This window comes from Toxotes jaculatrix, chromosome 14 (genome assembly GCF_017976425.1).
Source record: "Toxotes jaculatrix isolate fToxJac2 chromosome 14, fToxJac2.pri, whole genome shotgun sequence".
NCBI lineage: Eukaryota > Metazoa > Chordata > Actinopteri > Toxotidae > Toxotes > Toxotes jaculatrix.
In genome coordinates this window covers 17,760,831-17,788,118 of record NC_054407.1, presented here as the reverse complement: position 1 = coordinate 17,788,118, position 27,288 = coordinate 17,760,831, and the positions used below count along the sequence as shown (strand labels likewise).

Here is a 27,288-nt window from a genome sequence, read left to right as displayed (position 1 = left end):
CAGGCAAATTATTTAATATTTAACAGAGGACATAGTGCAATATAGTGTTCATAGCTAGGATGGATTACCATGTATTAGTGAATCTACTAATACCACACTGTATTATCATTAATACATTTTTCATCAGCATCAAAAATATCAAAAATACATTTTAAGTACTAAAAGTAAAAGCACTCATCATGAAAGATGGGCCATATAATTATTGAGGAATCAATGTGAAAGCATCAGTTTAATGTTTCAGCGGGTGAAGGCGGGGCCAATTTCAACTACTTTGCATACTGTTGGGTAACTTCATATATGATAAAACATCACAGTTTATTTGTTGATTATATTTTACATTAATAGTCTGAATCTGCAACATAGCTGGTAGTAAAGTTGTCAGATAAATAAAGGGTAGTAAAAAGTACATTTGCCTCTAGAATGTAGAAAGGTAGAAATATAAATGAGCATAGCATGGAAATACTCAAGTGCCTCAAAACTGTACTTAAGTACAGTACTTCAGTAAATGTACTTGCTTTCCACCATGGCCAATCCCTTAGAGTTTGAGTGCTTGTTAATTTAATATTGTCAGTGTTATTTCAGTCTAATTAGTGCAACCAAGTCAGAGCTGTCGATGGTTTATATTTAGTCACATCCAGTACATTAAGTTTATATTTCTATTTTAAGATATAAATGAACTCCTACATGATGCCACAGTAAAAATACTGTAAGTCTGTTATACTCGGCTTACCAACTAGGCATAGAGAGAAACTGCCCGCAGACACCCCTAAAGTCACAGTTTAATTGTGTCTCAATTGGTTTGTTGTATTTTAATTAACTATGATTTTGTCTGGCAAATATTCATTGACATGATGTGATCCTTCAGTGGGCCCAGCTGTTCGGTGATTGTGAAGAATTAGAGGCAAAGAGAGGTGACTGTTGACCATCCTTTTTCAAAAGGACATAATGATATGCAATTAAGAGTATAAATATGACAAACTGCAGGAACAGATGAGGATGCTTCCAGCTGCACACACGACTAAAATAGCAACATGATAAGAAAAAAGAAATCCACATTTTTGAGAGAATAATAACAATAAACACTACAAATTGGTAATGGATATTTATTTAATCAGAAATTAGCCATCATTCAGGAGTGGCTGCCAAATATCTGTAACCATCACTGCCTGGTCAGTTCAGATGCTTTAAAAGTTTTCTTTTAATATCCCAGAGAGGCAGTCTGGGTAGTCTGCAATGAGCTGAGTACACTGAGGACACAACAGCCTGAAGGTTACCAGATGGGGTTGTGACTTGAAGGACAGCTGATAAAATCTCCAGAATTAATTGGAGGATTTAATTGACTGAAAAAAACCTTACCATTTTGGCATCTCTGACTGCGAATATATTTCTATGTTGCTTCGCTGGTGGTGGTTTGCAGTTAGCCATTTACAAATGGGGTCATGTCAGACTGTTTCCAGGTGTGAATGTGGAGCAGGGCAGTCCTAAAAAAGGCGAACAGCTCCCTACAGAATCAGTTCCTGAGAACAAGAACACAGGATTTAACCTTCAACTGCCTTTCTGAAGCTAATTAGTGATTCATTTGCGGGAACATTTCAGTTCAGGTGCAAACAGCAGGAGACTACAATTGAGCTGGTCATTCACCGGGTGTTTATCTGTGTCCCTGTGTCTTGAAAATAATTAAAAACAAACCTCTTAGTAAATGGTGGCATGTTATCAGGTTGTCACTGCAGTAGGGGCTTCCCATAAAGCTAACTGTAAAACACGTTACCTGTTCACAAACACGAGCTAACAAAAGGTTTTCGGGATACGACTGACTCCTGTTGGCTAATGGCTTATTTTTTTCAAACATATTGGTTGTTTGCATTTAAACAAGGCTTTGCATTGCCTGTTTGATCACTGGTTTCAATTTTGCAGAGCAAGCAGGGCCATCTATCAGTTGTAAGAATGCTGAAAACAACTGAGTGTTTGATCACCAGAATAGCCAATGTATTAAATGCAAGCATGTATTTTCATAAGCTTCTACAACTGATTATTATCATATATATCATACCATTATCAATTAATCTATATCTACTCTTATTTTCTTGATTAATCAATTAATGGTTTTGTTTATAGAATGAACTTTACCTTATCTTTTCTCTTAAAAGGCAAGTAGGGCAAGTGTGTGACAAATTCTCAAAGAGTTATTCTGTGTTGGGCACGCTTTAATATAAAAACTAAAGCTTGCGCTTCACAAGACAGACAATTTATGATTTGCCCTTCATCACTGAAATCTGTGAAATCCTTTTTGACCTTAGGTGTTCTTTCAAGAAGTTCAGCAACACCACGTTAATTAATTCACAGTCTAGAACGGAAACACATTCAGTTTCATCATCACAGAAAACTCAGAAAACCAAAAAATATTCACATTTGAGATGCTGACATTATTGGCTTTTTGCCATTGTTGCTTAAAAATTACTCAAAGATTAATATTATCAAAATATTGCAGATTAATTTTCTGTTGACCGACTGATCTATTTGATCTATTTTCTGTTAACTGGTCAATTGTTATTGTTAACTGATGAACTCATTTCTTGACCACAGACAAAAATACCTACATTTGTTACTTTTGAGATTTGATTCTCCAACATCTGCACACAGCATCTTTACCTTTTGGGAGCCTTAAATGGAAGCAAAATGACATCTTTTTTTTAACTATGAATGTCAATACCAAGTTTTATAGCATGACATTAGTAAACGCCACAAGGATGCTCTTGTTTACAAACCCACACTGGTCTGTGATTGCTTTACACGATTAAAGGCAAACAAAAGGGGAGAGAGATAGGTGGTGTTGATAGGTTTTCATTCATGATTTCCCCTGTGTTAAAAAAAAAAAAACACTTCCTCTGCTGCAGTGGCCATGGCCTCCCAACTCAATTCACCTCAGCCTTATTTAGTGTATATAGCACTTAACACACAACATAAAGAAAGAAAAACAGCACAAAAGAAAGGAGAAAACATGGAACATAAGATTTTCTTTTTGGTCTCAAATTAGTAGAATGGAACAGTCCTCTTTTTTTTTTGAAGTACCTGTTGTGATTTAAACTGAAAAGACGAATGACTTATGAAGCTCACTGTAAACTATTTTAGTAATTCTTAAAGTCTTCTGCTTCGTGTTACTTCACCTGGATGTTTGATCTTCACTGTACAGAATGATGTATGTGCAGAGTTTGACTTTAAAAGACTTTTTTTCACATTTATCTACTGACCGAGGAAAGTTTCTCAGGGGCTCAAGTCTGCGTGGAACAGGTGTGTGTATGAACTTGTGATTTTATAACATTAAAACTAGTTTGGACGCAAACTGTGATCTGTTACAATTTACACAGGGAGATTCATAGAGTCACCATGTATTCACATTCATATTATTTTCCCTAATAGATTTTTGGCTTGACACAGGTTGTTGTTTTTTTCTTTCCTCATGCCACAACTGGCTTATCAACTAGGATAACTTCAATGGCCCTTCATGCCCCAGCACTGTGTGCTAATAAGGGTTAGGGTTATATATTCTTAACTAAGCTGGGAACCACTGGTGGCTCATAACTATGAGCCTGTTATAGCTGGTCAATCTGGCTTTGCCTTTTCCACACTCTAAAAGCTCAGTACATGCCTTATCAGTGCTACAGGATGAAGACATAGCGAGGATTCTGCTTAAAGCGGAACATCACCCAGTTTTAAAATCTGCATGTATTATTCCTAATGCAGAGACACAGGTCAGGCAATACTTGTAAGTGTGTGCCCTCTTTTCCTAAAACCCCAAAGCTAAAACGTCAGCCATTAAATTTGTATGTCAGTGGGGTATAACATTTGGCTCTGCTCTACTGTATGTAAAAATGAAGAAGGAACTCACTTCACTGACCTATATATGTGTTGTGTGTCAGTTCTTGAAGTCAAATTGTGTTTACCCTGGTTCATACCTGTTAGCGATGCTAGAATATGGAGTTTATTTGGTTTGACAACTTGGCTAAGCTTGTTATGGTTTCACAAAGTGAGCGCCCCATCCACAGGCAATGGAGCAAATTTTAGAGCCAAAAGACTTCAAGGTTTTCTCCCTTTTGAAAATGCACAGACTGACTGAACTGTGATGTGCATACTTACAATAATAGTACATTCACCTTTGATGTTAAATCAGAGAAACTTACACCAAAGCATTTTAGACCATTCATTGTTATTGTAACAATAACTATACTTTTATACTAAAATAATAATTACATAAATATATAAATCATATAAAATTGTTTATGTAGATTTATGTAGATTATATTATAATGCCATAGAAAATAGTAATAGTAATAGTATATATATATATATATATATATATATATATATATATATATATATATATATATATATATATATATATATATATATATATATATATATTACTACACTTCACTAGCTATGTTCACTACCAACCTACCAGGTATGCACAGTTTTGCTGCAATAAGACTTACTTACGTTCTAAATAACTTACGTTTTAAATAATTTGTACTTTTATTATTTATTTATTTTATCCTTATTTTTACAGCAGTTTATTTTATTTTGTTCTATGTTACTTTATTTTTTTGTACCTTATTGTGTTTTTCTTTCCATACTGCTAAACTACTGTGATCTGTGACCTGAACGTAAAAGTGAACGACAATAAAGTTCTCTGAATCTGAATCATGGACAGATGTGCACTAATACTTGTGGAGATGGCTCTTCACTCAAAGGACTCCCCAGATGAATTATAGAGTAGTAAGTAGTAAGTATAATATGGACATTAAAACCCCTGAAGCAATCTACACTACAGAGCAGAACCCAACCCCAGTACATAATGCAACAAGCAAGAAATGCAATCACAAGTAATGTGACTAATAAGAAATGAAGGCAGGAAATGGCTGGATGACAGAGGAATAAATCAACCAATCAGTGTTGCTGAACTCCTTCCAAGAACACCTAAGGTCAAAGAAGGATGTTGTACAGATTTTAATGATGTAGGATAAATCATGAACTGCATGTCTTGAAAAGCACAAGCCCTAGGTTTGATTTTTAAGAGCACCTAATAAAGAATAACTCTTTCTCAATATAATTTTTTTCTGTTTTTCCTGGTTCCCCAATTTGAATTCTGAAAAGATTGGATAAAAGTTTGGTTACACAGGCTGACTTTGAGTAAGATGTTGGGCTAGAGATTTAATGGATGTGTAATGTCCTCATGGCTTCAAAAAACTCATAATTTACACTTCAGTTCACAGATGATAAAACTTTGTCCTTTCCTTTTAACAGAAGGTTAGATGAGGCCAGCTGTCTGACGTCTGACAGCTTTCATATATATTTCAGATTTCTGAAGCTGTCAGAAGTCAGAAGTAACTGAACAATCTCTATTCCACAGGAAAGATTTGAGAGATCATGAAAGCACTGTCTATTAGTGTCCCTTTGAAAGTTTTCACATTGTAGAAATAGTTGTAAAAGATCATTAACTCAAAGATTTTTTTTTTCAGTTTTGATTCCTTCTTGAACTGAAATTTCTGAGGAAAGAGGTCAAATAGTATGTACAAGAGTTGAGTCCTAAATCTGAGTGTAAACCAGTGTGAAGTGAGGCCTGCTGACAGCACTGATTCTCTGTGTATGACAAAATGGTGAAGGTGCTGGACTTAGGTTTCAATGGACTGTTGTCTTTGTGGGTTTTAGTAGTCTGTGTCCTCTAGTGTCCTCTAGTCTCTACAAAATACTCAGTAGCCTCGTATAGTTTCGACTAGTCTGCCCCCTGCAGGAAAAGGGCGGTAAAAGAAACCAATGATAATTTGGCTCCACAACTTAAAACCCGAGCCAAACCTAAATTTACTAACATTTATCCAGGCTATTATTTTAAGAACTGTCTTGACAGAGGTTAATTTGTCAAACTGGAAACACAAAAAACAAAAGCATCATTGCATAGCCATTCAAGCTGAACATGTAAAATCACAGTCAATGTCTGAGGACAGGCCCCGTAGCCTGTCAAAACATCATGATTATCACCGCTTACAGCTGTCCGTTTACTGCTGTTCTCCTAGAATCATGGGAAATGAAGTCTTTGCTGAACCGGATCATACCAATCTTGAGGTACGACGCAAAAAGTAACGAAAACACGGGTTCCTTTTTCTATCTTAAGGATTTATATGCGATAACTTGTTTTTCTCTGTATTATTATTTTACTACAGTTTTCACAGACGGTAAACAAACGCGGAAGTCCTCGATAAAGCCGTCGAAAAGCTAACATCGGTCTCCCCTCTGTCACTGAAGAATACAGGCGGCCGGCTAATGCAAGTTCTCTTCCACCGTCGGATTACAGCCGAGGCAGCACGCCACAGGACGGTTACCGAGCAATAAAACGTCGAATAAAACCAAGAGTAGGTAGACTAACGTTTTATTAACGATTTGACACATTACAAAAAGTGTACCTGTTTGTAAAACCCACAAACTATTTTGAAGTTAGAGTTTTTAAGCGCCACGTGGTCAACTAAACTACAAGTTGGTGGGGGCTGTCAAAAAACTTTACAGGGTGTGAAAGCAACAGATGAATACAACACGAATATGTACTTTCATTACCATCACTTTAACTGTTTTGTGACTGGTATTATACATTAATTGCAGGCTTTTTTCAGTGAACCTCTAGTTGCAAATTCTTCAAATTGTACAGTCTGACATTTATGACATTTCATTAAGTGAACTGTGGTGTACATTCCTGTAACATAATTTACAGTCCGGTGGTTATTTTTTCCTCCATAAAGGACTGTAAGTGTATATTCTGTTTGTGAGAATTATTGTGCATTGTCTTATTTCTGTGTTGGGCATTAGCTTCCCATTCCAGTTATCAAAGGTGAGTGCTGATGGTGAATCTGCTTTTAAGCTGATGCTCTAACACATGCCCTGGTTTATTGCAGTTTTATGGTGTAGTGGAAGTATTTTACACTACCAGTTTATATGACAGGTACACCTGGCTAAAACTAATGCAGTCTAATACAACAGCTCTGCAATAAATCCTACCCTTATAAATATGAAGGTTAAAATGTATAAAACAAATATATTTTAAAAAAGCCAAAAATTAAATAATGTTTCTTTTCACAACGTTATAAAAGAGAGGTGCAGAAAATACTCATTATGTTTAAGAATTCTGTGTTAGTAAATGCTTGAGAACTTATGCAAAGAGTTGGGACTGCAACTTACAATTATTTTCATTATTGATTAATCTGCCTAGTTGTCGAATAATTGGCCTAGCTCTGCTTGGGAGGACCAATACTGCTCAGATTAAAACAGTGCAGTTAAACTGCAACACAAACTCCTGTCTTCCACAACGACCATGAAATTGAATCAACCTAGTAAACTGAGATTTGTATTTCTGCATTAATAGTGCTCTCAGCAGTGTGTTGCTCATTGTGTACATTTTTTTTCTTTTTTTACATTCAAATTATGAAGTTGTGTGTTATTTCATGCATGAAATTAGTGCCTCTGGGTTGATGTTTGCCTGCTTGGTAAAAGGCAGTGCTGTTGTTAGACATTTGGACTGTCTTTGATGAAACATATATGATTTTCAGTATAATTAAACTTGTTTGGTTTTATTTTACACAGTAAATACCTTGAATTATTTAAATATTCCATTCCACAATAGGTAGCGTACATTATCATCCAGCATGCCAAAACAAAGGTGAGCCAGACGCGGCTGCACAGGTTGGGTTTTTGGATGTCTCAGAAGAAACATCTTGTCATATTTAATGCATAAACACAGTGTTTCCTCATTAGCGTGTCACAAAGGAATAGCCTTTGTCCAGTTTTGCATCACATCCATCATTATTGGTGATGTGTTTCAAGTTGAGATTGCTCTGCTAAAACAGTTTCATAATCATAGAGGCATTATTTAAAAAAAAAAATTGAACTGCACTGGTTTTAGATTTGAAGAGCATATTGAGGAAACACTGCAAACACATCTTAAAACTAAATATGGCCATTTTCACCATTTTGTCATTTGTGTTACCCACATTACCTTCTGCCTTGTTTGTTTTGGCTTTGCTTTGTTAAAGTCCAATGTGAGATTGATCAATGAACTGTTGTAGCTTTTCGTGGCATTATTCCACATATTAAAAGCATATAAATGGAGCCCTTTCCATTCTCAGGAAAGTTTTTGTCTGTTCTTGGACAAGATAAATTCACTCTGAACTCCTCCGGCAAAGGGAAATATATGATGATTGAAATTTCTTTGTAGGGGGGAAAAATCTTTTTGATCAATCCTGTGTCTCTTTGCCTCCAAGACCACATTGGCATGACACCAGCTGTTTATGAGCTTTTTCTAACCCACGAGTTCCTTTGTGATGCTAACGTTCCACTGAACTAATGGCTCCAGCTTCCACCTGTTGCTTCTTTTCTCTCCTTAAAAACCTGGCACATAAGTGAGTAGAGAGGACTCTACTTTAATAGGGAAATGGATCAGTCTTTACCAAGCCATCAGCAAAGAGGAGCCCCTCAGGATGCCGTACCAGTTGGGACCTTTGGGCAGGGTAATGTTCCTCCTTTGGAGAGAGGCATCATCAGCGGTGACAACCTCCAGTTTGGGAGGCTGCGGCATCGCACCAGTTTGTCCCAGTCAGAGAGCCAAAGCTCTGGGGCTGAAGATGAGAGGTTGAGCTCCTCCATTGAGGCAAGCGGCTCCTATGGTCAAAGCCCCATCCTCCAGGGCATGCAGGCAGAGGGAATCTGGTACAACCGCAATGCCTATGAGCAGGCCGAGAGCAACTACCAACGCCGGCTGACCTCTAATAACAACGGGCCACTGTCATCTTCTCCGCGGAGCTCAAACAGAGGTTCCTTGACCTTCCACTCAAGACGCACCAACAAACAGCAGCAGGATCAGGGACACCCTGTCACCACAGTGAAGGCCTCTGGTACCCCTCACCGTCAGTACAGTAGAGGCCGCAATCGCACCTCCTCTGAGACTGAGCACGGGGGCAAAGGCAGCAGGGGGCCAAACCAGAGGAAGAGGGGCCCCTCTGAGACGGAAAGGCCCAGATGGGACAAGTATGACACAGGGAATGGGAGAGACATGATGTGTGTTGTCAGTTTATTTAACCATAATGATTTTTTTTGTGTGTTGTCTGTCTGCATTTTTGTTTGGCCTTTTTCAGTAATGCTATTGTATGTGTTGTGTATGGTATTTTTGATATGCAGGTTTATAGAAACTTTGGTTCTTGTTAAAGCTGCATTCATACCAACTTAAGCACTTAAAGAAAATCTAGCACCCTCATTCAGTGCAGGTGGCTTCAGCAACATCATCCAGCTACTGTATTTGCTGTATTTCTGCTGCTTTACCTCTCTATCATCACGAGGACAGACAAAAAGTATATCTTTGAGGAGTTGTAAAATCCTGAGTTTTGTTAATTGCTATGCACTGTTCCTTTAAACACGTGGATATACTACTCAAACTGGACTTTCTGTATCAGATTTAATTGTACAGATTACGGAAATAACACACCTCACCGATGCATTCCCTTTCAATTTCTTTTTGTAAGCACCAAGTCTGACCTTGTGTCAATGTTACACAAGTATTACTGTACAACTTACAGCTATGTACACTTGTGTACAGTAAACTGAGTCTGTGTTTAAACAGTTAAGTAGACCTCTGCTATCACTAAGGGGGAGGGGTTATTGGTTGGACAGTGAGCAATGTTTTGTTCTATAATCCACACTTTGCAGACCAGGCAACTCTGTTTCACTGACTGAGGAATGTGTAGATTCCTGTCTGCTGCAGTAACGCATCAGCAAAATTAGAAGGGGAGGTGAAACATAGATGCAAAGTTGTTTTAACCCTTTTTTTTTTTTTTTGTTACCTGTTGTTTTACAGAATAAGATGCTTCAGTTATTCTTATGTGAGCTTGCTGGTTTTAAATATTGGAAAATGTTTTGCTTTGATTTGCCCCCCCCCCCCCCAATTCCACCCACTCTGCATGCTGTTGTAACATGTAACATAGCAGCGTCATGGTCAAGCATCTAATTAAGCCATGTTCTGTCACTCATCTCCTGTCACTGATTGTGTTGGCAATTTAACACCTGGTCATGACCGTTAGTAGATAAACTGTCAAACACTGAACAGTGTTTTTGCATTATCTAATTTATCCTGAATTCCTCACTTTCCCTCCTCAGTACCAACATGAGTGGACTGCAGTGCCTCGCCTCAGAGAACATCTGGTTCGACAAACACAGCTACGATGAGGCGGAGAAGCGCTTCTACGAGGGCATCAATGGCCCCTCCCCACAGCAGCAACAGGTAAAGAAAAAAAAATTTAATCCAAAATGTGTATTTTCACCTTTGTCTGATAAGATGACTTTTTATTTGCAGCCCCAGAGCAAAAGATCTTTGTTTTTATATCGTCAAAGTTTTATGTTTCAACCTAATTCTCTAAATTGTCGAAATAAGGACATTTGGGTCTTTTTGTTTTAGCCAGCCTTTGTTTTCAGTTTTGTACCTGTGGCATTTGCTGTGTCTGTCAGATCCTCCTGTCCTCCTCCTGCCTGACACCTCCTCAGCTTATGCTCCCTTCTCAAGGACTGCACAGCTCACTATCAGTCACCAGCCTGTTGGTTTAAGCAATAGTTACATCATCGTCAGTCACAGCGCTCGGCAGCACAGAGCAGCTGCGTGCATGTGAGTTAAGCCACTCGATTTAGAAGTGGCTCGTCCTAGGGAGAGGGGTCAGGTGATTTGGCAGCTGTCCCTGCTTCTCAGTCCGGGGGCCTGTACTACGAAGCAAGTTCAACATATCCAGGATATCTTTTAATTATCTGGCTTCACTAAGCCTAACAACCACGGTCACGCAACGTTGGTTATGAACTCGATAAGTCAACCCAGGCTTTCCCGAGCGTGTTCACACAAAAGGGGCAGCGTTTGCAGCGTATTGCCAATTCCAAACAATTCTACTGGCACCAGAGCACCATGTTTTATAAAATAAGAGCAAACTATGATTATAGTAGACAAATACAAAAATATTAAACACACAGTCCAGTTTTTGAGATAAAGTGCCTCTGAAATATCTGCTGCATCCATTTGTTATAGATTAATCTGCCAATGATTTGTTGATTAATCATTTAGTCTGTGAAACATCAGAATCTCGTCAAAATTTTGCTGAGCTGAAGTTGTTTTCAAATGTTTTGTTTGACCAAAAAAACCAAATGACAGAGAAAATCTATTTTTTGCATGAGAAATAGTAGAGTGAGCAGAGAAGACCTCAATTTTCTGTGGACTAATCGATTAATCAACTAATTGATTGACCTGTAGCTGCTGCCCAAAAGCCAATGGAGATGAATGAAATATGTCTTCATAGAAACAATGTCCTAGTTACTCAGAATTATTCACAAGCTTTGAGTCAGTGTACTGCAGTGGGAAAATGGCAGCTGAATGGCAAGCTGAGGTTGGGTCACATACCCTCAGGTCTGCTGCCAGAATGTGTAATACTTTTATATCACAAAAAACTAGATAACTCTAGATAAATCTAGGGCTGATATTTACTTTTGATTGACTGCTTGTCCCCAGATGCATTAATTCAGTTTTTTTTCTCTTGGAAAAAAAACTATACAGATTTTTTAATATCATCATTTATTTTCAAATTATTGAAATCTTTTAATAACTGCTTCATCCTACATGTTCGGTGTATGGGCCATCCTGCTTTTGTCTGTTTTGCACACTGCTTTCTACCTTTCTCACTGCTCCCTTCTCATCACTGCTTCACCCACACATGCCTGTAGATGGAAGATGCTAATGCCATCCTGCAGGACATTGCTAATTCCCGAAAGAATATCCAGCAATCCCTAATTGGAGTGAGTACTGTACTACAAATTAGCTGCAGACCTACCCCCTGTAGTGGCTGGACTGTACTAACTAATGTCTGTATACCAGCCCTATTTTGGGGGAATAGTCGTTAAAGTGAGAAATGGTGATTCAAGTATACACAGCAAGTTCTTGGGGACATTTTAGCCCTAGTTGAGAAGGCGTTTACCCTGCATGTGACAAGAAAAGTGCTATATGTCAGCTGTGTTCTGTTACTTGATTCTCATCCCTGTTACCTCTGCTTGCTTACTCCCATAAACTTTCACTGTCAGTAAGATGCTTGTGTTTATTACCTCAATGGCATTTACTGTTTTGTTTGCAGTATGAATGTGGTCATTTTTACCTTGAGTCTGTCTTAAAACAATACTCAAAGGCACATATGCACATTAAAAGAATTGGTAGCTGTGATTGTTCCTCCTCTCTGTACAGGTCACAGGTCACAGTGAGATCCCTTCTTAAAGCGATGTCACTAAAAGTCAAAATCCAGTCCTCGTGTTGTGTAAAAATGCACTCGGCCAAAGCTAATTTGAGGCTTCAGGGTATATAGGGTAAATACAGTTTTAAAATAATAATTCATCCCATTTCTCTAGACTCGTTCACAAGGGTTTCTATCATGTTTCTGACAACTCTGGTGATCCCTGGGTAGCATCTGACTTTCTACCTACAGCCACTAGGTTTACTTTCCTTCTTGTCTTTGTGCGTTTCCTCCCTCACCTTAAATGTTGTTGTACGTCACCGGGTGCAGGTGAAAGCGACCCTGCAGCAGGCCAAAGGGCGCCAGCAGAAAAGGCAGCACAGAAATGTAAGTCGTCCACATTCAGCTTTGTTGTGGCCCGACCTGGGAACGCTGCAATGCTGAGACAGCTGAGTGTGTTGGCGCTGCATCTTCTGCCTAATGTGGAGTGTGTTACTATTACCTCTAAGTGTTACTATTACCACTAAGATGTCTCATCCTGTAGCACCATCTCACCCATCACCCTGCATCTTTTTTTTTTTTTTCCTCCACACTGCCATTAACTAATCTTGTCATGCATTGTTTTGGGGTGAAAATGACAGTCTTGATTATTTTGCGAGATACTGTGATCATGATTATCAAATACAAAGAAAATGCTAAACATTTTCAGAAGTGAAACATTTCCTCACCAAGTTTCCATCTTGAAAGCTCAAATATTCATTTACAGAGGTCATTTCATGTAACTTCTCATTAATTGACAAAACTTAAAGGAATAGTTTTACATATGGGAAATAATTATTCACACTGTTGCCATCAGAAGATCAGTATCAGTGTCTTAACTGTCCTTGCTTAGCTTAGCACAAAGGCTGGAGATGGGGAAACAGCTTTACAATACTTTTCAATGTTTTTCCATTTGGGCAGAGCCAGGCAAGCTGGTCCCCCAGCTTTCAGTCTTTATGCAAGGCTGGCTGTAGTTATATTGAAAAGACAAATATGAGATTGGTATCAGTCTTCTGATCTAATTCTCTGCAAGGAAATTTTCCCAAATGTTGAACTATTACTATTATATTTCATAATAATAAATTGTGTGAGGCAAAAAATGAGAAGTTCTCACTGAATGGTTGCCTCTTTGAAGGTTTGTTAAAATATCTTGTTGTGCGGAGTTTACCTGCATGCTGGCATTGTAAACTTTAAATCCTCTCATTGTATTTGGGGATAGAGGGATTGAATTTTGTGCGTGTATTCAAATCATGGTTTAATAGATTTTGGTCTTGCATGGCTTTTTTTTTTTTTTTTTTTTAAACCTCACCACTTTGACTTTTTTTTTTTTTTTTAGTTATTGTTGCTTGCTCCTTCACTTCAGACTTGGATTGGATCTCAGCCTGGATGATTGTGCTATGGCTTTGCTACCATTTCAATTTCAACCCTGATCTGCATCATGACACTTAAAATTAACTTGTGTTCATCTTTCCACAGTCATCCTCACATGCAGGAGGAGACCAGGAGCTGGTTTCACGCATGAAGAGCCTGGAACTGGAGAACCAGACTCTGCACAAAGGTATGTGTCTGTGCGTTGAGTTGCTCCACGTCTGAGATTTTGCTCAGTTGTTATGGTGTTACAGTATTAATGCTTAACTTTCCTGTTGTGTTTTTCTTGTTAGTGGTGGAGGAGATGAGAGCAGCCCTGCTGAAGCTGGAGACCAGAGTGGCTGTGCTGGAAAAGACGCCTGCACCAGCAGCTATCCCATGTGCTAAGGTAGATGTCTAAGAATTACATAGTACATATGTTATATACGCATGTCCACTGTACTGATTAGACATACACTCAGTGGACAGTCTGTTAGGTACACACAGCTAAAACTAATGCCTAAAGACACAACACAGTCTGGTTTCTTCTGGAACAATTTGAAACTGAATATAAAGTCAATTATTAAAAAAAAAAAAAGCCAATTGAAAAAAAACCATCTTATTTACACTGCCAAATAATCTTTTCTTATTTGTGATGTTCCTAATTTTATATTTTCCTGCTTTTATTTGTTTTCTTGTTTCATGTTTATGATTAAACTTGGATTGAAAAGCAAGGAAGCTTCCTTCCTCACCTGCACATATCTATTGATGTTCTATTACTGTATGTTTTTACCCTGATGACTATTTAAAACAAAAAGAGAATAAAAAGAAGAAATAACCTTATTGGAAAAATGAACCTGCCCTCTCAACAGCTCACTTTTACAACTATTATATTATACAGGCTGCACCTGTCCAGGCTGCCCCTGTCAAACAGGTGAAGGTGGAAAATGGCGATGACGATGACGACATCGACTTGTTCGGCAGTGATGAAGAAGATGAGGAGGCAGAACGCCTCAAGCAGGAGCGCCTTGATGCCTATGCAGCCAAGAAGGCCAAGAAACCTGCCATCATTGCCAAGTCATCAATCCTGTTGGACGTTAAGCCTGTATGTATACCACCTAAGCTTTTACATCATTCAGCTAAAATAAAACCCAGTGCATTTAAGTAAACCCAAACCAAAAAAAGATAAAAGTTCAACTTGCATGTAGTGAAAGTTAGGTAAATCTATGCTGTTATTCATCTGACTGCAAACATCTGAAGAAGCTGTTTTGTTGTTACTGATGGAGCCTGTGTCAAATTATTGTTCCTGTCTCTCCCTCTCCTCAATTTTCCCTTAGTGGGACGACGAGACAGATATGGTGAAACTGGAGGAGTGCGTACGCTCCGTGCAGATGGATGGGCTCCTGTGGGGAGCATCCAAACTGGTGCCAGTGGGCTACGGCATCAAGAAGCTGCAGATCAGCTGTGTGGTCGAGGACGACAAAGTCGGCACTGACATCCTGGAGGAGGAGATCACCAAGTTTGAGGACTTTGTAAGTAACAGTCCCTTTCATTTGTGTGTCTACCTTTTAAGTGCTGATGTCAAAGGCCTGGCTACTCTAAACACAGACATGTTTCCCGCTTTAATCCAAGTAGATTGTTTTGACTTGGAATTCCATTTGTGGTGGTCACTGCATTGAAATTTTACATTTATTCAATTCAACAGCAACATCTCTGTCCAGAATCAGTGTCAGTCAGCATGTTAACATGCACACAAGAAACAGAAAGGTTATGTAGGTAATCAGGGTTTGTTTACATGCACTGTAGTAATATACACAGCAGGGCAGTATAAGATTTCTCCTCTACACCCAGACCTTATTTTGGAAGCGCATCTTACTGATTTGTAACTGTAGTGGTCTGAGAAGACGCTGCTTCCTGTCGTGTACATATAAAAAGCTGATTAGAAACCCACTTATTAATGTTAACAGAGTGTTGCTGAATTTTTAAAAAAGTAATTTTCCAATGCATTGTGCACCACAGATGAAACTTGGCCAAATAAAAACAAAACTATATCTGTATTGTAAGGAGCCACTAGAGTAAGTTTTTTGTATTTGGGTGAACAAACCATTAAATGACCAAAAACCAAAACTATCCTCTGAGAAAAAAAAATGGTAAATTTAAGGCTAAAGCCAGCGGCTAGTTAGCTTAACACAAAACCTGGAAACAGGGAACAGCAAGAACCTCTAAAGCTCATTAATTAACAATTAATATCCTGGGATTGTTTAATCTGCCAGATGGGCTGTTTCACCTTTTCCAGCTATTGTGCTAAGCTAAGCTGCTGTTGGCTGTATTACATGTGTAGATATGAGAATTGAATTATAAAAATTTTCAGTCTGTCACACTGTATCCGACATAAAAGCTTTATATATGATTTTAAAGAAAATAGCTTTGATGTACAATAAATATGTTCAAATAAATACACACATTGACTTATTTACTTTTTTCCTCCCATACAGGTCCAGAGTGTAGATGTTGCTGCCTTCAATAAGATCTAAGCTCCACCAGCTCTTTAGCCTGCTCCACCAAAGTGTTGCTGCTGCTCCCGGCTTTCACGGTTATTAAAAAGCTAAGCTTTGAGCACAAACATCTGTCTCAGTTTCATTATTATTCTCAGTGAATAATTAATATTTTGAACCCCAAATTTACAAGGTTACTTGAGAACTGCTGATGATGGAGTGCAGACAGTTTAAAGAGAACACAGCTTCAAAGTAGAACCTAATCCCACCCAGAATCCAGGGTATACAGGCTGGGTGAACGTAGTCTTAACTTTATGAAGTAAAGCCATTGTATCAGAAACACTGTAGAAAGACAAAGTCCCACCCCTGAGGTCCAGATACACTCCTATTCTGCTGCAGAGGGGAGCTGCGATGGTCACGCTCTCCTTATTGTGCTGAAATGAACACACCGAGTGGGAACAGTCCAGGCTCCAGGATTTGGAGTTGTGTCCCAGTTTGCTGTCGCTCCCTCCCCCACTTCTGCTCATGCCTTTGTAGCAGATGCCGATAGAAACCCCTCCGTTTCCAGCCCACTCTACCTCCCAGTAGCATCGCCCGGCCATCCCGGCTTTGCACAGTACCTGGGCCCAACTGGTGAAGCGATCCGGGTGGTCTGGGTAGGGCTGCGGCTCCAATCCTGTGGTCACACCTCTCCGACCATCAGTGAAGCATAAATAGGGATTGGCTGTGTTTAGATCCAGGGTTATATCATTGTAATCTGGACAGAGAAGATGGACATTGTCAGACGCTAAATTATGTCGCCATAAAGAAGAAGGGCTAACTTTGTAGATAACAGTAATATTACTATAATATGAATAAAATGGAAAACTTAATTTTCCTAATTGGTTTCTATCATTTTACTTGCCTAACAGCAAGGTTCTTTTACAGCCTAAAGAACTATTACTTCTTGGAAAATATGAATTCAACACATTAGTAACAGTAAAACCTGTAACATGGTTTTGGCTTTCTTTTATGAAAACATTCAAAAGGCTCAAAAGTCATTTTGACTATTTGAACGGTTCAGAACTCTTGAGGCACAGAGACGCATCTCGTGAGCCGGAGCTAGAACTAATGCAGTCTTACACATCTGTGATCAAATGTTAGCATACTACTGTGCTAAACTAAGACATGTCCCAAATCCATAAAACATACCAATTATACACAGTATGTGCTACATAGTAATACTGTGTGAAGTTTAATTGGCAGCAGTTTACAAAGACACATCAAAATGTTTTTCATAAGATTTAACACTTAGGTTTTCCAAGATGTTTTTGGAGTTAATTGGTTTACCTTGTGCACTGCATTGTGGGAGGATAGTGTGCATCAAACAGCGAGCTCAAATAATCAGTCAATAGTAATGAATGAATCAATAGTATGAATTCTGAGCATATTTTGTGTCACTTTCTATTTCACTCTGAAAACTAAACACCTGCTGAGAATCAGTAAGTATCAATCTGGGACATGTTGGTCTTGTTATACGGTTTATAGGTTTAATAGTTCTACTCACAGTGTAGAAAATCAGCTCTTGTCTTCGGTTCTGAGTTGTATGGTATTTCGGCATCTTTTGCTGTTGGATATCAGAGTTGACCGACATTAAATTAATGGAAGAACTATTGTTAAACTTATTTTTATTGCTAAAAAAAAGTTTACATACCTTTAGTCTTCTCAGAGGTACTCTGATCGCTGGTTTCCTTCAGTGAAATCACTACAAATGTAGAAAAAAAGATAATGTGGTGACAATTTACCCTTCATAATATCTAAAAATAATCATCCTTAAGGTAATCAGATGAAAGAGAGACCTACCCTTTTCGGAGATTCTGTTGAATTCTCTTTTGAGTGTTTCGTCCATACTGTCCTTCAGATCAGCCAGGGCTCCTCTCACAGTTTTGTACATTAAATATGGGAGTGTGTCCACGCTGGGCATCTCCACAATCTTCGTAGGGAAATGAAGAGACTTGCACTTCTGCAGTGACACACAACACAACCAAATTAGAGGAATGCAAACCCAACAAGCCTGACAAACCAGGGAGGAATCATTTCCCGCTAAAGTTCTTGATAAAATCATATTAACTGGATCTATCAAGAAGTGTGGTGGATATCAGATTAAATTACGCTTGTGTTTGATTTCACTACTTATTTTTAACCTTAATAAAATTGGCACAGTAAAAGCAAGTGAAGAATAATGATCATATTTTTAGAGCACTTTTTACAAACCACGTTAATTTGTTGCTTCAAAAGGCAACAAATTAAAAAGCAATGTAAAAGCTCAACAGTAAAATAAAAGACTAACTACAGCAGAATAATAGCATGTTTAGCTCCAGAGTTCTGAATGACTGGGATAAGGTATTTGATAAATATGTCTGAGCTCTTACACTTTCACAAAACTGGGATGTCAATTATTTTGACTTATTGGTTATTTTAATTCTGATGATGATACTGATTCAGGCAGCCTTATTTCCCTTGGCAAGCCCTTCCAGAGACCTGGGCCCGTATTTATCAAACTTCTAAAAGGTGAAATCTTGGACATAAATGAAAGATAAAAGTAAAAATTGTCCAATTTTATGCCTACTGAGAACAGTTAGACTGAACAGTCAAACTCCTGTTAACTTAAAATTGCTCTTAAAAGTAAGAGAGCTCAGAGGTCTCCTAAGTTGATTAACAGCAGATCATACATGACTGGAGTACAGACAGAGCCGAGCACCCCAATATGTTTGGTCTAATAACATTTGATAGGATGTTACACCACTTTTTAATGCACTTACCAGGGGTGCAAACAAAACAAGAATAAATGTGAATTTTACTTGCAGTCACTGTCTAAGCATCTTCATTGTCTGCACTTGTTAGTGTAGTGCTAAACTCCTATTTATAGACTTATACATCATAAATAGATTAGATTGTTGTTAAATTCCTGTGTTAATTATTCCCAGAGATTTAAATATTACAAACAAATAAAATTAACTTTTTTTAAAATGTTGGTTGTAAGGTATAAATCACTGTTACTGACTGACAATTCCCGCTCTGACCATACATGTAATGTATCGTGTGGTCAGTGGAGAGTTTTCCCTGAAGGTTACTCTTAGGCTTTGCCATACGTAGGAATAAGTCGCTTGATAGATGCATCCTATTCTTCACACTCACCCTAAGCTGACTCTGAAGTGCACTGCTAAGAGTAAACCTTAAAAGTTTGACAAATATGGGCTCAGAAATACACCAAAGGGCCTTAAAGGTAATCAAAAAGAATTTAAAAATCAAATGTAAAACATACCGGGAGTTGTGTTGAAGCATGCAAGACTGTCCATGTGTCTCTAAAAAGTCAGACTAAACCTTATTTCTGAATTATTTCTAAAAGGTGATAAAGACCAGGTCGGACAAGCCTATGCCCGAGTTGGCGTTTGTTCCATACCTGGAGGAAGTGGATGTGATCCTCAGTGTGACAGAGCTTCTCCAGCTCAGCATCCGTCCTCCTCAGCTCGGCTATCTCCCTCTGCATCTTCTCCAGCAGCTCCTCAGCCTGACTGACAGCTGCTCTCTCCTGGACTCGGATCAGCTCCCTCACCTCACAGCTTTGTTTCTCTATGGAGCGGATCAGCTTGGAGAAAATCCTCTCACTCTCCTCCACGGCTGCCTCTGTGGAGTGCTGTGGGGGACAAAGTTTTCTCTTTTTGGTCTCCAGGAATCATGCACACCCCACTTTTGATTCTACACAGTATGTCAACAACATATTTAAAGCTCCCGTATTAGAAATACACTCACCTTGATGTATCTGATTGTATATCTAAGTTCCTTCTCCGTGTCCTTCAATTTCTGCGCAGACTTCAAAGAGGTTTCCTGGAGTTTTTTCTAAGAGAATACAAAAGATGAATATCACCACAGCGCGGTCCCTTAGGCTTCTCAGTCGAATACATTTTCCACGGTTGACTTTCAAGATGGAAAGTTTTGATTTTACAATCAAAGGATTGGATTGCACTGCAAAGCCTTTGGTCTATCAACCTACACTTTTGACACACAAGATATGGCTGCAGGACCAGGGCACATTTTACACTCCCTGTGCTGAATATTTTAAAAGCTGAAACCTTTACATCAGGCTATAAAAGACATGTGCTTCATTTTTAGACACCAGATTTACAAATTAAGAGTCTACTGAGTCACCCTGCTGTCTTTTCTACACAGCGAGTTTTATTTCCAATTTCACTTCCAAATGGCTGCTTGAATTTCAAGAGAGATTTTTGGTGCTAAAAGTGCTTGGCGCAGTTTTGGTAAAGATATCCCGCCTTTTAGCACATTACGGACACGAAGGAGGGGAGAGATGTGAGGCAGAGTTATTGCATGAGGTGCAAAGGAAACGTTCACGGCTTTACTATGAAACATAACAGGAAGTTAGATATGGTTATGGATTTGATCCGTTTATCAACATGCTCAACAGTTGGAGCAGCAGCAGCGACTGCGACACAAATGTTTAGGCTCTTTAAAACCCCTTTAGCGGCCTAATGCCGAACACTCTGTGAGAGCTACATAACTCAATCAAACCAGAGCAAATAGAAATGATCCTCAAATTTTTAGATTCAGCGTTACTTACGCTTTCTGAGGATGTCATAAGGTCCGATGTCCATCGTGAATGAACGTCCACAAATCCGCTCAGAAATCTGCACCTTGTACGTGCCTGCTAATGTCGCATCCGGCCTGTTTTTAATGGCGCCATTTTTTTTTTAAACATATAAAGACAAATAAACGCGGCTCACGTCTTAGCTAACAGCTAACTAACGCGTACACATTTCCAGTTTAAATCACCAAAGCATCAAGGGAAAGGTAGTTCTAAACGCTTAAGATCTAAGAGGAAAAAAACTACATTTCCCACAATGCAGCATTGTGTTTACTTAAACCTTCCGTACCTGGACATCACCTCTCAGTCTGTGTAACTCAGTTTCTGTGGCAGGTTTTCCGTTAGGAATGTGCAGCATCCAAAGTTGTGTTGATGCCATTTGGAAGTTATTGTAAATATGAGTTTCTGACTAATAGATAATGTCAACATCTGAGCCACAATAATGACCTGAAAACTTGTTTTATCCCCCTGAACGCTCTGATATATATCCATCTTGTTGCTTCGCTTTCTGTCAGAGAGTTAGAGGATCAATATCGCTCTCAGTGTCTGTAAATATGAAGCTACTGTCAGCGGCCACTTCCCATTTCTACCAAAACACATATGGCAGCAAAGCTCAGGCTGAGATAACTCTGATGGGTTATTTTCCCAAACTTGACGAAGCTTTATAACAAGTTTAAGAAAATTATACAACTGTTTTCACAAGCTGAGGGGCACCAACCATGACTCTGTCTCAATTTTGCTGCACAAATTTACTTAATGTTATTTTAAAGTACTAGAATTAAAAAGTAAATTCTAATCTGATTTGTTGTCACTTTATTATTCTTAGCTGTTCATAAGCATATGTGTTCTCCCCAGAATTTAAATGAATACAATTAAGTAATCATTTCTGCATCTTAAGAGATGTTCAAACGCACCTGTTGTGTTGTTCTCTCATCCACCACTGAGACTGCATCATGGCCCTTGTGTCTTTCTTTAACACACTGAGTGCACACACACTGCTGGTCGGTGCGACAGTACAGCCTCATTAATTTGTCGTGCTGTGGACACAGCTTCTCTCTCAGCTGATCTAAAGCTGGGATCAGTTTATGGGCCCTTCCACGAAAGCGCTCTTCGTGGACTCTCAGGTGAGGCACACAGTAAGACTCCAAGCACACAAGGCAGGATTTAGCAGCTTTGCTCTTTCTCCCTGTGCAAACACTGCATTTCACTTCCTCAGGTTTGGCAAAGGGCTGAGCTGCAGCTTGAAATCCGGTTCGCTGAAACTTTTCCACCACTTCACCCAGAACCGTGTTCCTACTCAGCAGAGGTCTCGGATTAAACACCTGCCTGCACTGAGGGCAGCTGTACTGGCCTTTCTGCTTGGCTCTGTTCCAGTAGTCTTCAATACAGTCCAAACAATAACTGTGTCCACAGGGGATTGTCACCGGGTCTCTCAAAACCTCCAAACACACCGGGCAACAAAACTGGTCTTGCTCAATAGAAATAGTTGCTGCTGCCATTTCCAACACACTCCAACAGAAACTGGAAGGGACAAAGATGGGCGTGGCTCACAGGTATGTTGGTAACAGCTTCTCAGGTTTCACCCACTGCACCCTGAAGGCTCCAATCACAGCCTGCAAACCAGGACATAGGCTGTCCCAGATAAGGCAAACAGAGCTGCAGTATTTTTGTGTGTGTGCTATCAACCTGTTATCCCACTTCCACTTCTACACCAAACACCTGACGCCCGTATATGCTCAGAAAACAGTGAAATGTAATCCAGCCCCCAAGCAAATAAACAAAAAACATCCCAATTTTACAAGTGTGTTTGCTTTTTAATGTCACAATATATTATTACACACGTCTGTAAAGCAATATGATTAACAGAGTTTTGGTTAAAATACAAAAAGAAAAATACTTATAAAATCATAGCTTAATAAAAACTAAAACCATACTAAATGTCAAGGCAATGTCCTTGCAAATACTGACACAATATGTAATGAGTCCAGTCCTGCTTTGTGCTGGTTAGTACTTAAAGTAAATACACTGTCAGTGTGGTCTTCAGTGGCACTTACACATGCTTTCCTCATCTCTTTCCACCCTGCATTATAATGCAAGATTCAAGTATAGCCGATAGGTGAAAACAAAACAAACTGCTGCCAAAAGATGAATAATGAAATGTACAATTCATGCGTACGAGTACATTTCTGTGAGAGGAAAAGGAGAGGAAAGCAGTCAAGTACAATGACATTCAGGCCGTGTAGGTGCATGTGAAATGCTGATTTTGATGCCCGTTGGAAGTCTATTTCCTTCTGGGGTGGGCGCGTCGCTGAAGGTGCCTTTGTCTGGATCCTGTGGAGAGTTTGCCGCCTGAGCAGACAGAAGACGAATTATTAGTCTACAGCATGCTGAGGCAACGGAAACGTTAGGACTAAGACGACACGTTAGAGGAGAGCTCACAAAAATACGTTCCTGTACATGAACTGGACAGTACTGGACGGTAAAGACAGATGGTATACGCAACCACTTTTCTAGTAATGTGATAAGTTGCATTTCAGTTTCATTGTTTATATAATGTTTTGACAAGGTAAGACAGTCACTCTGTGCAGGTGTTTTAGTAACGTAACATATGCATGTAACATGTACAGTATCCTCAACTTGAGTTTAGTATCATCTCAGATCTTCTGATTTATTACACACACACGGCCATAGTTTGAAAATATAAATCCGAAAATTTGAAGATCTTCAGGAAGTCATTGAGAGTTCTCTAGAGCCAGAATAAAAGTCTAAAGGTAAATGTGACTTTCTAAGATGACTGATAGAAAAAACTGTCATTTCCATAAAATAAGTGTAAAATAATAACTAAGTGCATTTACCAGCTTACAGTACAATTCTGAGGTACTTGTACTTTATCCTTTTCTTCACAATATTTTAGATGCAAATCTTGTAATTTTTCTGATATAGTAACTAATTTCTTTGCAGATACAGAACAACCTATGCGATTCCTTGTTATAGATTAAACTACCCTGCATTACATAAACCAGGTACAAGATTAAAATGCTTCTTTTTCATTAATTCATCAGTGAATATATTTCAGCTGTATAATATAAAACACTATGACAGGACTCGTTCTGTGGCCTCATGAGTACTTTTACTTTTGATACAGTACTACTTTTAGACTAGTGTGGTATGTTATGTTATATACTAAATTTGTTTACTTCTTTCTGCCTCTAAAATGATAACATCTGTGATATGATTTGCATTGGGTTTTGTTGTATAAAATAAACTCTGCACACTAGCACTTTGAAATAGTTATTTTTGATAATTTCTGTTATTACCAAATGGTGAGAAGCTAAACGTGGGTGCAGCAGGTCCCAGAGTGAGGAAGGGGTTGAGAGGACTCACAGGACTTTGGTCTAGGCCAAGTGGAGGGATCACTGAAAGCACAAAAAAAGAATAAACACTGTTACTGCAGAGTCTCAGCTGTCCAAAGTGTCAGAGAGCTGCTAGCAGGACTACACAAACAAGGTTTCTATAGGGTTCACAAAGTTAAACTGAAGACCTTTTCAACACCCCATAGGATGCAGGTTCATACTGTTTCACTGTCATATCAGTCAGAGTATGAAAAATATTAATAAAAACTCATAAGGATGTTTACCTAGTGCATGATTTTATTGATATTTCTATCACATTTTTGTCAGTACTTCCCAGCTGTATATTGCAACAATATCAGTAATTAATCATTAAACACAAAACAGCAGAAAATGGATGGATAAATATTACTAATTTAAGGTCCGAATACAGATTTTACTTATACACCAGAGATCTGGAACAACAGTACTGGGGATTTTCCAGACACTTTTTGCTAAAATCACATATAAAAATGTTTTATAACAACAGATAAAAAAAAACATCTTTTTGTCCAAAATGTGTTTTAAAGATGAGCATGAACAGGTTTACAGACTCACCTGGTGTTGCTTCCATTTGTACATTTGTTGACCCAGTATCACCAGACTGTGTTGTGTCTATTTGTGCAACAGGATCTGAAGAACTTACAATCACTATGTTTCTCACTACAAAGAAAGAAACAAAAATCACGTAAACAGTGATAACAGAATAACTTCTTTTGGATAAAAACACAACCCTTTGTGCCTACCTTTCTCGTAGATGCTGACAAATCCTCCCTGGCAGACCTCCTGAAAAAGTTCTTTAAAATCTAGCACAGCTGTCATCACTGGGGCAAAGGTGATGTTGGGGTCAACGATGACTGAAGGCAAAGCTGACGGCACAGGTGGAGCATGGAGAGACTGGCAGCTCTGGAATAACAAACACAGATACTAAGTGGGAATGAAATTTGACATGTGTATTGAAGTAGCTGACTTTCTGTCCTGAGATCAGAAAAAAAAAAAAAAAAAATCAGAGTGGTATTACATGAAGGAAATTGACGTGGTCCTCAGTGTGGGAAAGTTTCTCTAGTTCAGCCTCGCTCTTCTTCAGCTCAGTGATCTCCTTCTGGATCTTGTCCAGCAGATGCTCGGCCTGACTGATGGCCGTCTTTTCCTGGGCTTTGATTAGCTCTCTCACTTCAAAACGCTTCAGCTCGATCGACCGAATCATTTCGGTGAAGACAGTGTCGCTTTCTTCAGCTGCTGCCCGAGCAGAGCGCTGGACAGAGACACAAAGCAAACACAGATTCTCACGTTTCGCTGTCACAAAACATCTCAGTGCTCCAAGAGAACGATTGTAATTGACAGAGTATGGCAGTGGTAATATCAATAAGATGTTAAATTATGAACTGTTTACAGCAATATAGTAGAAGTGAAGTTTACCATCTACTTATTAGACCAAACTGAATGTTTACACTTACCGTGAGAGAGAAAATGGCTTGTCTCAGCTCCTGGGTCTCCTTTTCTCTGAGCTGAATTCTCATCTGAGAGCTCTGCTTCATATCATCGAGCTGCCTCTGAGGAAAAAGGTTGCGAAAATAAAAAATGAGTCACTTTAACTTAATAGATATTTAAGTATCTTAGTGATTATATCACTCTGTACAGGATTACCACATACAAAGACTTCTGCTTGCATTATATTATGAACCTGTTCATGATATTTTGTCCATGTGTATGTGATTATATTTGAAGTTCCTAATTTACTAAATGTTCCTTGTATGTGACTTATCTACCATACCATAAATGCAAATGCCCTGCTTTATGTCTCTTTTGTATGAGTGTGCCTTGTTTAAACCAACTATTTTGGTAATAACCTGGCTGTGTGTTTCTTGTCAGTAATAATGAGGTTATGAATGTCAGTACACCACTAATATGTACTTAGCACTTAGCAGTTCATGAGGTGGGTTGTCAAACAGTCCTTTGAGGGGGTGTCCCTACAGAAATAAAGAGTTAAACTCACAATGTAAGTGTCATGCTGAAGAAGGGCTTTCCATAATCTAGCAACCCAAAAGTTGTTCTCGTTACTGATCTATAAAATATTACTAAATGATGTATAAACCATTAATAAAGTCATTAATTGGAGCTTATAAAAGCTTTACAAACTGTGCCTTATCATAAAGTGGTATCAGCAGTTTTATCCTCAAGGTTTTAATAGTCATAATATGGGCCCAGGGTGATATAAAAGCAAATATCTCCTTTATCATGTTACAGTGCTGCAGCTGATCACCTTGTATTGATTCAATCAGCTGATGCGCTTACCTGCTTCTGCTGTACCTCCGCCTCAGCCAGCACCGTGTCGTGCCCTTTGTGTTCATCTGTCAGACACAGGTAACAGATGCATAGTTTGTCGGTGCGGCAGTACACCTCCAGCAGCTTGTCGTGTCGGGGACAAATCGTCTCCTGGAGCTTTTTGGAGGCCGAAACCAGCTTGTGTTTCTTGAAGGCCGCGGACTCGTAGTGAGGCTGGACGTGGACGTCGCAGTAGGAGGCCAAACACACCAGACAGGACTTTACTGCCTTGTTTTTCCTCCCGGTGCAGACGTCGCACTCCACGTCGTCGGCCTCGGCAAAACGGGCGGGCGTCGTGACCTCCTGGAGTCCCGTCTTTTTGAATTTCTCCACCACGTCTGCCAGCATGGTGTTTCTGGCGAGCACCGGCCTCGGGTTGAAGTTCTGCCGACACTGCGGGCAGACGAAGATCCCCAGGTAGTCGTCCTGGTCCCAGTAGTTCTGGATACAGACAGAGCAGTAGCTGTGTCCGCAGGGAATGGTCACCGGGTCCTTCAGCACGTCCAGACATATCGAGCAGTTGAACTGGTCCTTGTCCAGGACCACTCCGGCCTGGGCCATCGTCGAAAACGCTAGTGTGAAGGCAGAAAATGAGCGAAAACACAACAAAATGACAGCTGCTGCTTTGTTTACAGGAAGTGAATAGAAGGGGGCGTCACCGGAAACGGAAGCAGGGTGCTTTAATTTTTAAAAGACACCAAATTTCAAAAATAATGTAATTTAAATGTAATTTTGATATTTAATCGACGCACAAATTCTGGTCTGTATCTAAT

The 27,288-nt window shown here is 39.1% G+C and overlaps 2 protein-coding genes across 8 annotated transcripts; one reads left to right on the top strand and one right to left on the bottom strand.

Moving 5' to 3' along the window:
* The first annotated feature begins 6,303 nt into the window (after positions 1-6,303).
* LOC121192698 (elongation factor 1-delta-like) lies at positions 6,304-16,290 on the top strand. 5 transcript variants are annotated; one of them, XM_041054496.1, is made up of 10 exons: positions 6,312-6,404; positions 6,853-6,874; positions 8,440-9,063; positions 10,186-10,309; positions 12,612-12,668; positions 13,797-13,878; positions 13,982-14,076; positions 14,569-14,772; positions 15,005-15,199; positions 16,163-16,290. In XM_041054496.1, exons 3-10 carry the CDS (start codon positions 8,471-8,473, stop codon positions 16,199-16,201), a joined length of 1,389 nt encoding a protein of 462 aa, XP_040910430.1. In that variant the 5' UTR covers positions 6,312-6,404; positions 6,853-6,874; positions 8,440-8,470; the 3' UTR covers positions 16,202-16,290. The 5 variants fall into 5 exon arrangements, with proteins under 5 accessions (XP_040910435.1, XP_040910430.1, XP_040910431.1 ...); XM_041054498.1 differs by lacking the exon at positions 8,440-9,063 and adding an exon at positions 7,664-7,699 and having other exon boundaries at positions 6,322-6,404; XM_041054497.1 differs by lacking the exon at positions 12,612-12,668.
* On the bottom strand, positions 16,053-27,162 carry LOC121192697 (E3 ubiquitin/ISG15 ligase TRIM25-like). 3 transcript variants are annotated; one of them, XM_041054495.1, is made up of 7 exons: positions 26,486-27,162; positions 25,648-25,743; positions 19,605-19,838; positions 18,005-18,164; positions 17,856-17,906; positions 17,709-17,768; positions 16,053-16,919 (listed from the first exon to the last, which is right to left on the bottom strand). In XM_041054495.1, exons 1-7 carry the CDS (start codon positions 27,074-27,076, stop codon positions 16,393-16,395), a joined length of 1,719 nt encoding a protein of 572 aa, XP_040910429.1. In that variant the 5' UTR covers positions 27,077-27,162; the 3' UTR covers positions 16,053-16,392. The 3 variants fall into 3 exon arrangements, with proteins under 3 accessions (XP_040910429.1, XP_040910427.1, XP_040910428.1); XM_041054493.1 differs by lacking the exons at positions 25,648-25,743; positions 26,486-27,162 and adding exons at positions 19,955-20,041; positions 21,716-22,304; XM_041054494.1 differs by lacking the exons at positions 16,053-16,919; positions 17,709-17,768; positions 17,856-17,906; positions 18,005-18,164; positions 19,605-19,838 and adding exons at positions 22,601-23,150; positions 24,119-24,217; positions 24,749-24,853; positions 24,937-25,096; positions 25,212-25,445.
* Between the last annotated feature and the right edge of the window lie 126 nt (positions 27,163-27,288).